The following is an 11490-nucleotide window of genomic DNA, read 5'->3' on the forward strand; positions in this document are numbered from 1 at the left end:
CAGGGGTTAAAACTTGATTGGGACCTCCATGAATTAAAACACGTTATTGGCACTTTTTATTGCCATTATTTACAGAACGTATTTGGTTTAAATATGATTTCTAAAGGTGGGATGAGGCAGACAGGAGTCATATTTCTGACCTCCCTACATGTACAGTGTTGTCTCAGTTTACTCCCTAAAATATCTCTACATGTTGTCCTCTCAGTGTCCAGACATAGAGACGAGACGATAACAGCTCTGAGCAGCAGCAGGGATGGTTTAGGTTCTTAAGATGCATACGAGCTGCTTTAACATGTGGATTATTAGAGGAAAACTCATTATCAATTAACCTGTAATCGATTACCCAACACAGGTTCTTAAAGTCTGAGGTTTAAACTCAGTTTGTCCATAACTGTTGAGATATTCTGGCAATTTCCAAGATGTGTCTATGTCTACAGGATTTTAATTCAGTTTGAACCCTAGTTCCTTCACTATATAATATTTAGTACAAATTTTAGAAACTTCTATTATCATAATAACACCATAAGTTATTATTGTTGTCATATCAACCTACAAAAAACTAATTGAAAACTTTACCTGATGCTTCTGTTCATTTAAAACTTGTCAGCTGTTTAAAATAATAAGAAACTTTTCATTAAATCCAACTATTAAATGAAACATGAAGTCAAAGTTGACTAATCTTTGTCCTCGGCCAGTTCAGAACATCACAACGACTCCTCAGTGAAACAGAAACACCACATTCAGCCAGAGAGTTTCATTATTGATGGCTCCTGGATGGATGGATGGTGTGTTGGGAGGATATTTGATCTGATCTGACCTGACGTCCACACTGTTCGCTTAAATATTCAGTCGGTCAGAGAAGGAAACAAAACCACGTGACTAAACATGTCTGCTGTGTGGAAGAAGGTTCCTCCGGACAATGAAGTCAGTCAGACAACAGTTAGTAAATAGTTATGTCCCTAAATGTTAGCTTGATGTCTCTGCTAACAGTTACCGTTATTACTGATGAGTCAAAGCCCAGCCCTGTGAGCTCTAATCTATAACTCTATGTCTGACACATGAAGGTGTTGATGAACTACTAACGGCTCTAGAGGTGTTGTTGGTGTACGTTCAGACACACCCAGACTGAGGCCTGATGGGAGAAACCCTGCATGAATGCCTCGCCTTGTCGGGCATTAAACCAACAAACACACACCCAGACGGTACGGTTCAATGAGCCTCAGACAGACGGACGTCACGGTATCACCTCCACCCACCAGACTGACTCTGTCCTCCTCCTCCTCCACCCACCAGACTGACTCCGTCCTCCTATCCATGATAACATGTGAAGTCTAATCTAAACTCATTTATTCTGATTTTTACTGAGGCTTTTCAATAAATCATCAATAAATCATCTCCCATATAAATGTAGGGTTTTAATTTGTTCTCATTATATATTATTATTATTAATTATTTTGGGTTAGAGATGTGAATATCAGTGATATTATTAATCTGAGTTATCGAATCATTATCGATTCTCTGATCAGGGCGAGTAACAGTAGTCATACAGGTCACCTGATCAGTTTAAATGTCTCTGATTGGTTGGAGGACTGTCCAGGTGACGTAGAGGTGTTTATTCCTCTGGATTGGTTGAACATATGTAAACTGACTGGAGCTGGAAGCAGCACTGACGTCAACATTTCTGACTCAGACACAACGAAAAATTAGGTTTGGTCGTCACTGCTGATATCCATGAGTCAGTCCCAGAGATTTGAGTTTCTCTTAATCTACCGTCCTCATTGGTTCCAGAGGTTTGTGGCGTCTCCTCCATCTTTAGTCCAGCTCTTCTGTGTCCTCAGACGTCTTGAATCCTGATGCTGCTCTCAGAGCTGGAGCTTCTGGAACTAACTAATTAACCTTCAGATAATCTGATGGTTTGATTTGTAACAAATATAGAAATATTTAAAAGACTGCAGAATCATTTTGTTTTTAAGTAGTTGCATCTCTTTAAGCTATAAAACCAACAGATCTCTGAGCAGAGGATTCAGGAAGTAGAACAGATTTTATGGATTCATATTGAATATTTCAGATCTAGATCAGTTTGAACTTAAAACCTCTGAAGATAACTTCCACATGGTCGGTTCCCACTGGTTCCCAGACTGATGGAGGTAAACACTGCCAGCCTCCTGGTCAAAGCTTCTTCTCAGAGACATGAGAGAACATGGTTCTAGGAGCTAAAGCCTCATTTAGAGACATTAATAATCAATTATTTTCCCTTACATGTACAAGTAAGCTGTAATTCATTTATTTATGTACTGATGTAAAGTTCCACAGCTTCAGCACATATTTAACATAAAAACACAATGTCTGAGTCACTGTGAGCGTTTAACAGAGTGTTTAACTTTCTCATGACTTCAGCTTCTGTGTGAAACCGTTAAAGCAGCATGTGTTGCCCGAGGGTCGCTCAGCAGTGAACAGCGCTCTGGGTTTCATAGCAACTTGGCACAGACAACATCCCTGTTGTGCTGGGAGATCTGCAGCTACACCCCCTCCTCCACCCTCCTCCACCCCCCTCCTCCACCATTAATCTGCCACAAAGCAGCTCTTTCTGCTGCTGCCCTGCAGACGAGTGGGGGCCTCCTCTAATCCTCCACACTCCAACTAACCGGCCTCTGGAGAACCAGCAGCATGTCCGACTAGCACCGCTGATACTCTCAACAAACCACCATCAGGTTTCCTCTAGAGGAATGAATTTATCAGCTAGAACCATCATCATCTTCATCTTCATCAGATAAGATGATGGGATCAGAGGAAACTCCAGCCAATCAGAGACGAGAGATCCAGAGATTCACCAAACATTTCCTGCTGCCATCAGCACAGAGAGAGAGAGAGAACTTATCCACCAGACAGGAAGAGAGCTGTTAGCATTAGCTTAGCACCGATAAACACCCAGAGGCTGAGAGATCTGCAGCTCTGCATCCAGACGACAACCAGAGCGACGGAACCACAACAGAGCGGTTCTACGTCAGAGATGTAGACGAGTTGGATGTGGAACAGATGTTTGAACCACGTCACATTTATTCTGGGTCACAGACGAAGACGAACGTTCTGACACCAACATCTACTACGTCTGTTATCTATATTTAAAGTCACGTGTTGACGTGTGACGTTCACAACCATCGATATAGAACCAACTTTATCCAACGACCAAACACGAGAACAATCTCAGCCGGAGCTGAGAGAACAGAGAACAGATAAAAGAACCAGTGGATCAGAGAGAAACTAAACAAGAGAACCAGCAGGTCCCAGAACCAAGATGACACTGAAAAAACAGATTAGAGAACCAATTTATCACGATAGAACCAACTGATAAAAGAACCAACGGATCACAGAACCAACCTTTTAGAGAACCACTAAAGAACAAAGTCAATGGATCACACAACCAACAGAACCCAGACTGGAGAACCAAGATAACAGAGAACCCACAGATCAGAGGAGAACAGAACCAACAGATCACTGAACAGCTACAGAACAGAACTAATGATTAAAAGAACCAAGGTCACACAGAACCAGCCTGTCAAAGAACCTGAATCACAAAAACAATTTATCACAAGAGGACAGAACTAACGGATCAGAGAACAATTAAAGAACAGTTGGCTGTAACATGCGTCTAGAGGTTTGTCTTTGAGAACCACAGTCCATAGAACAGACGTTCACCTGTCCTCAGGTTGGACAGGAACCAGCGTCCTGGTTTCATCACAACAATGTTCTGGTTCTCCTGAGGAAGTTCCTGCTGTGGTCAAACATCAGGTTAAAAGAACTCATCAGCATGTTTACTGTTCTAGCTGATCAGCTGGACCAGAACTCGTCTTCTACACCTCCATCTGGACCTGGTCTTTATTCTGTTCTTTCTTTTTATTTGGTCTGGGTTCTCCTCGAAAGAACAGATTCTTCATCTCAGTGGGGATTCGAGGAGAAATAAAGTGCAGCAGAGTGGAAACGCCAGAGAGACAGACGGACTGGACCTCCGCCAGACTGGAAGACGCTCTGATTGGCCACGGTGTCAGCAGGTTCCCTCGGTTCTGCTGAGAACGCTGCAGGGGAACTAAAGCAAGCAGAACCAGTGGATCACAGAGAACCAATTTATCACAGAAAAACAGAACTAACGGATCAGAGAACCAACAGAACACAGCACCAGCCGATTATAGAACCAACAGACAAGAGAACGAACGGAACCCAGAACCAATTTATCACAAGAAAACAGAACCAACAGATCAGAGAATCAACAGATCATCACAGAACCAAAGCAGAACCAAAACATCACAGAACATCACAGAACATCACAGATCTAACAGATCAGAAAACCAGCTGATCACTGAACAATTTGTAAACAGAAAAGAACCAATGAAGAACCGGTGAAAGCAGTGCATGAATAAATCTACTCAAAGAAAGAAGGAACGAAGCCTGGCAGATAGAAAGTTAAGAACGTCTGGTTTTACTCTGGCCTCGGAGCTTCAGAACCAGCAGAACCTAAGAAAAGACCACGGGGTCAAATATGTGAAGAATGTGGATGTTCCTAAAGACCGTCATTAGCTCTGAGAACGTTCCTCACATTTTCTGTAAAGTTGTGGAAACACTGTCAGTGTCGTTCTGTCTGCGAGAACAGAACCAGAACCTAAAAACAGCTGGTACTGGTTCTGCAGATAGACCATTAATGGATGGACTGGAACAAAGACAACGCCTCATAACATCATGTGTTCTCACGGAGCTTCAACACAGACATGAACCGTTAACGCTCAGATAAATAAATACGGTTCCTGGTTTAACACTTCTTCACATCTCTACTGTAATTATTAAAACAGCTGATTCATGTTCTGATGATTAGAAAGTGATAATATAATATAATAATAGTCTGAAATGAGTCGTTTAGTTTAGAATATCCACAACTAATCAGTTTATTTAGAAAAACAACAATTATTAGAATCATCTTTATTTGCAGCATTAACTCTTTAGTGTGTTTCTGTTATTTTAGTCAATCCATGACGTTAACTGCAGTATTAATTATTTATTTATTTATTAGAACAGCTCTACAAAGAACCTCAGTGTTCCTTCAGTGAACAGTCAGGAGGTTCTTATTCATCCTTTAATCCCATAAATCGTGTCTTTGTTCCTGGTTCATGCTGAACGTCGCCGGACTCACCTGCCGGAGACACACCGAGCATCAGGCGTCACAATGCGGAAATGTGTCTGTAGCGGTGTTTACTGGAGCAGCTGGAGGCCGGTGGGACGTGTCCAGGTTAAATCCGCTCAGAGACTCTCATAAAAACACCACAGACGACAAAATGTCCCGTTAAATTCCGGTAAAATCCTCCGGTAGCTCCGGGGGGTGACGCGGCAGCCTCTCCGCGGCGCCGCGCTCCTGCGCTCCTGCGCTCCGGCCTGGAACCAGAACCTGCACCGGCCTGCACGGGGTCTCCCGCCGCTCAGTGTCACCTGCACGGGCTCACCTCGACCCCTCGCTCAGAGGACAAACGTCAAAATAAAAGCCGCGTGCGTCTGTGTGGAGCTGCACATGCTCAGAGGACGAGGCGGACTGACTGACTGACTGCCTCGCGATCCAGCTGAATCATCCACATACGCACGTGCATGCGGGCGGCGCGCGCACGAGGCACAGCTGACTCTGACGTCACCCTCCCCGCTGTAAACATAACCCTTTCGCGACCAGAGAAACCGGAAGTTGAACATGGCGGCGCTGCAGAGAGGAGGCTGCTGGCCCTTTAAAGGCCCAACATCAGCTGATCCAACACCAGCTGATCCAACACCTGGTTGATCCAACACCTGGTTGATCCAACATCAGCTGATCCAACACCAGCTGATCCAACACCTGGTTGATCCAACACCTGGCTGATCCAACATCAGCTGATCCAACACCAGCTGATCCAACACCTGGTTGATCCAACACCTGGTTGATCCAACATCAGCTGATCCAACACCAGCTGATCCAACACCTGGTTGATCCAACACCTGGTTGATCCAACATCAGCTGATCCAACACCTGGCTGATCCAACATCAGCTGATCCAACACCAGCTGATCCAACACCTGGCTGATCCAACATCAGCTGATCCAACACCAGCTGATCCAACACCTGGTTGATCCAACACCAGCTGATCAGGTGAGTTCTTCCTGGTCCTTAAACCAGACTCTGCTGCTGACCTGGTTGATCTGAACCTGGTCCGGTTTACACTGATCTTAACTCAGTCCTGATCAGACCTGATCTAACTGACTGCACCTCTGGGGACCCTTCTGTGAAACTCCTGAAGTTTGCAGACGACACCACCGTCATTGGACTCATCCGGGACGGCGACGAGTCTGCACACAGAAGGGAAGTGGAACAGCTGGTCCTCTGGTGCAGTCAGAACCACCTGGAGCTAAACCCGCTCAGAACTGTGGAGATGACAGTGGACTTCAGGAACCCCTCCTCTCACAATCCTCAACAGGACAGTCCCCACAGTAGACTCATCCAGGTTCCTAGGGTCCACAGTCTAACAGGACCTGAAGTGGACCTCCCACATAGACTCTGTGAGGAAGAAGGCCCAGCAGAGGCTACTTTCTGCGTCAGCTCAGGAAGTTCAACCTGCCTCAGGAGCTGCTGATCATCTTCTACACCGCAATAGTCCAGTGTGTCCTGACCAGGTCCATCACAGTCTGGTTTGGATCCGCCACCAGACATGACAGGGACAGACTGCAGAGAACAGTCAGGTCTGCAGAGAGGATCACTGAGCAGTCACAGAGTGTGAGACCATCCACATGAACAGTAATCAATAACTCTGCATTAACTGGATATAGTCACTGTACAAACTCCTGGATCATTGTATATATCTGCTCTTCTCTTAATTTTCTCTTAATTTTTATTTTTTTTACACTTTTTACACACTTTTACACTTATTTATGTTCCATGTGTTTCTGTACAAGAGAGTAAAAGTTACTGGAGTCAAATTCCCTGATGTGCACACATGCTTGGCCAATAAAGCTGATTCTGGTTCTGATTCTGGTTCTGATTCTGGTTCTGATTCTGATTCTGAACTAACACAAACCTGGTTTAAAGTTTGTTTCATTTAAACTTGAGCAGACCTGGTTCAACCACTGTTGATGTGAGTGTTTGTCCACTAGAGGGCAGAGTTCACCTTCCTGCTGCACATAATATAATATAATATAATTCATTCATTCATCTTCTATACCCGCTTAGTCCTGTTAAGGGTCGCGGGGTCTGCTGGAGCCTATCCCAGCTGTCATCGGGCGAGAGGCGGGGTCCACCCTGGACAGGTCGCCAGTCCATCGCAGATAATACAATATAATATAATAGTTGTCGCTGTCAGATGTAAATATCATAGAATCACTCTATAAACATCATTAGTAAATAAGTTGAACTTATTGAGCCTAGAGAATCTTAAAGATTTTAAATGTGCTTGTTTGATGTACAAGGTGTTACATGGACTTGTCCCAGGGCCTCCTCTAGAGGGGACTGGGACGTCCCACACAGAAAAACAGCCTTTGGACCAAATGATCTTTCTGTAAAGACCAGTCGGACCTGGAACAGTCTTCCTCTCTCCATAAGTGTCCCACATTACAAACCTTCAAAACTCACCTCAAGCAAACCAGTCTGGTGATGTTCTCTTATTGGGATCTACTGTCCTGTCCTGTGTCTAATCATGTTGTTGCCTAGATGTTCATGTTTGATGTCTTGTCATGATTTTATTTCTCTGAAAGCCTCATTTATTTATTGATTGACTGATTTGACATATTCACATTTGTTGCAGCTGATCAGCTGTTTGTTTCATAGGAGACTCAACATTATCCTGCAGTCCTGTAATAAATGTTGAAACCTGAGCAGATGTTTGTCTTTTTGTCTCTGTTTCTACTGAAGCGTGGAGCGCTCCAGACTCTCAGCTTTATTAGAGCGACAGGTTCATGGTGACCTTGATCAGGGTCATGTTACTGAAGGAAAGTGTGTGGATATAAAGTCCTGCCCTTCTCTGCCCTTTAGATTTACTTCCTCATGGTTAGTTGTCAGAGTTTAGTCTTGGTTTAATTAATTAGATTAAACTCTTCTGACACCTCAGCTGTAAACCTTCATTAAACTAAAAGTGATGACCTCATCCAGTCCCTGTTTCTTGAGTCCTGAGTTTGGTTCCTGCCTCCTGCTGCAGGTTCTTCAGTGTCAGACCAGTTGATGTGGACATAGAGTCAGTCTGCAGCTTCACAGATCTGAATCAGAAGATGTTTTATTTGTAACTGAAGATGAAGTGAAGGATCCAACTTGATGTTTTCTCTGAATGATTCATCAGATAAAAGTTTGTTTTTTCTGAGCTAACATTTGATCCTCTTGTGTTTTTTACAGAAACTGATTGATCTGATCTGAACTAAATACATTTAAACGTTGTCTCAGTTTGTCTGTGTTCGTGGATCCCGTGGATCCCGTGGAGAGGATGAACAAACAGAGCAGCTGATCGATGCCATGTCTTAACGTGAGGCTGAATATGTTAAAGGCTGGAGAGGCTAAATTACTTCAGACTGGATTGAAGCGCGGCGCGTCGCCGGCTCCAGCCTCAGTGTCTCTGAGCGCGTCTGTCTCCAGGAGCGTCCTCTCAGCGCTGCCTAGACTTTTTAGGAGCATTTTTCTCTTTTTGTCTTCGTGGAGGAAACATGCGAGTGGACGGTGGACAGCTGGGGACAGGATGGCAGAGACAGAGTCATGAGACGGATGTGGCACCGAGGGAGTGACTCTGGGGATCCATGGAGAGCTTCTACAATGACAGCCACGACCCGCACCGGGACCAGCACCGGGACCAGCACCGGGTGGTCACGGCGGGAGCGGACAGCAGCGCCGGGCAGGGAGGGGGGCTCAGCCTCCGCGCGCTGACCGGCTGCGTCCTGTGCGTCCTGATCGTGTCCACCCTGCTGGGGAACACGCTGGTCTGCGCCGCGGTCATCAAGTTCCGCCACCTGCGCTCCAAAGTCACCAACTCGTTCGTCATCTCTCTGGCGGTGTCCGACCTGTTCGTGGCCGTGCTGGTGATGCCGTGGAGGGCGGTGTCCGAGGTGGCCGGCTTCTGGCTCTTCGGCCGCTTCTGTGACACCTGGGTGGCCTTCGACATCATGTGCTCCACGGCGTCCATCCTCAACCTGTGCATCATCAGCATGGACCGCTACTGGGCCATCTCCAGCCCCTTCAAGTACGAGCGCAAAATGACGCGCAGGTTCGCCTTCCTGATGATCGGTGTCGCGTGGACTCTGTCCATCCTCATCTCCTTCATCCCGGTGCAGCTCAACTGGCACCGCGCGGAGCCGGACGACTCGACGGCCGACAACCCGGAGGACTGCAACGCCAGCCTGAACCGGACCTACGCCATCTCATCGTCCCTCATCAGCTTCTACATCCCCGTGGTGATCATGGTGGGGACGTACACGCGGATCTTTCGTATTGCGCAAACCCAGATCAGACGGATCTCGTCTTTGGAGAGGGCTGCGGGGCCCCGTGCGCAAAACCACCGCCACCGCAGCTCTGCGCACGACGAAAGCTCCCTGAAAACATCCTTTAAGAGAGAAACTAAAGTTCTGAAGACTCTGTCCATCATCATGGGGGTCTTCGTGTTCTGCTGGCTGCCGTTTTTCGTCCTGAACTGCGTGGTGCCGTTCTGTGACGTGGACAAGCTCGGAGAGCCGCCATGCGTCAGCGACACCACCTTCAGCATCTTTGTGTGGTTCGGCTGGGCCAACTCGTCCCTGAACCCGGTCATCTACGCCTTCAACGCCGACTTCAGGAAGGCCTTCTCCACCATCCTGGGCTGCAACAAGTACTGCTCCACGTCCACGGTGGAGACGGTGGACTTCAGCAACGAGCTGGTGTCCTACCACCACGACACCACCATGCAGAAGGAGGCGTGCGCCATGCCGGGCTCCGGGCCACAGAGACTCATGGCCCCGCACACCGGAGGAGACCTGGAGCAGAACTTTGACAAAGTTTCTGTTATTTCAGGTGATTCCCAGAACCAGAGGAACCTGCTGCTTCCCGCCATCATGCAGTACGAGTGTGAGGCAGAGATCTCCTTAGACATGATGCCCTTCAACTCCTCAGGACCCACCGACTGTTATGTCATCCCGGGACAGATCCAGGACCTGTGAGACTGCTGCAGAACTGAAACTGTTCACCTATGCCTCGGCTCCATATTCTACAAAGCTCCATGGAGCAGGACTGTGGCTAAAAGTGTTTGTTTGTGAACTTTTCTTCTCAGATTGTTTCAGATGAAGTTCTGTAAGTTTTCTATAAGTTTTCAGAAGAAGAACACTCCACATGGAGACTGAATATTCACTTTAATTTTCTCCTTTTTGATGCCGAGGCCTCTTTTTTCTCCAGACCTCCTGATAACCAGGATCAGTTCTGAGCTGTGATCAGTTATTTCTTCAGAAGAACGTGCTGGTTTGTTTACCGTCACAGCTGTTCGCTTTTACCCTCTGAAAACTAAACTGTGTCAGATCCATTCAGCAGTTTTCAGTCTCTTCAGCCTCCTCCTGCTTTGAATAAAGACTCTGTTCTTAACATCTGATCTGAAAGCGACTGAAGTCTTTTCTAAATATTCACCAACCGTTAAACTAATGTGACCAACAGAGAAATTAATATTACAATCTGACAGCAAACACAGCAGCAGTAAAGTGTTCTATGAGGCAGTGATATGTCCCAGCAGTCTGCATCGTGATGGTAAATGATCTAATGATGGAGGTTAGGCTCACTAACTTTATCATGTGATAATGAACAGTCTGCTGTTAGATCTCTCAAGGAGGATAGTTGTTGCTCAGCTGAGTCGTTGTCACATTGAACTACTGTTTGTTTGCTCGTCTCTCATTCAGTAAAATGATCAGTTCCTCTCAGTGACATCAGTTCCTGACTCGTTCTCTCAACATGGAAAAGCAGAGTCAGTACATTCAGACGTTCCTGACGCTCCACAGGATGCTAACTAACGAGCTAACAAGGTACAATGATGAAACCTCCCTGAAATCTTCAAGGGGTGATGGTGTCGTGGAACTGAAACAGTTTTATGAGGAGGGAACAGTTGTTGTACCCTGGACTCAGACCCTGACCCTGTGGCCTCAGATGAGTGGCCTGTTTGACTAATGGATGCCGTGACATTTTGAAGCAGGTTGTTTGATGTGAACCTGCCTTTGATATGTTAAAGACAGAAGAGAGATGGAGGGTAATTAATAACAATTACATCATTAGTTCCCTCTCCAGGTAATTGCAGCTCGTTTGAGTCTGAGAGCTCGTCCAGATCAAACATTAACCCGAACGGATCACAACGCTGCCGTGGAGGCTCCTCTCTGGACAGACTGAAGGTTGTTCCTCCCTCAGGTTGATCAGCTGATCAGAAGTTGCCCCGCCCCGGCTGGTTTTAAGAGAGTGGCGGCCATGTTGGAGCCCCACAACCCTCCTAAGAACAGAGTGTGAGAGCACTTT

The 11490-nt window shown here is 46.2% G+C and overlaps 2 protein-coding genes across 2 annotated transcripts in view; one reads left to right on the forward strand and one right to left on the reverse strand.

Moving 5' to 3' along the window:
- LOC311504237 (uncharacterized protein) overlaps window positions 1-5826 on the reverse strand; it is a gene marked incomplete at its 3' end in the record, with an annotated part of 32342 nt that extends 26516 nt beyond the window's left edge. Inside the window, exon 1 of the mRNA XM_084567250.1 lies at window positions 5180-5826. The remainder of the gene's footprint in view (window positions 1-5179) is intronic.
- A 2948-nt stretch (window positions 5827-8774) lies between these two features.
- Window positions 8775-10286, forward strand: LOC311504593 (D(5)-like dopamine receptor; the record flags this gene model as incomplete). Its single annotated transcript, XM_084567781.1, has 1 exon — window positions 8775-10286. One exon carries the CDS (start codon window positions 8775-8777, stop codon window positions 10161-10163), a length of 1389 nt encoding a protein of 462 aa, XP_084423907.1. The 3' UTR covers window positions 10164-10286.
- Between the last annotated feature and the right edge of the window lie 1204 nt (window positions 10287-11490).

Source organism: Chelon labrosus (genome assembly GCF_963514085.1).
Source record: "Chelon labrosus genome assembly, chromosome: 19".
NCBI lineage: Eukaryota > Metazoa > Chordata > Actinopteri > Mugiliformes > Mugilidae > Chelon > Chelon labrosus.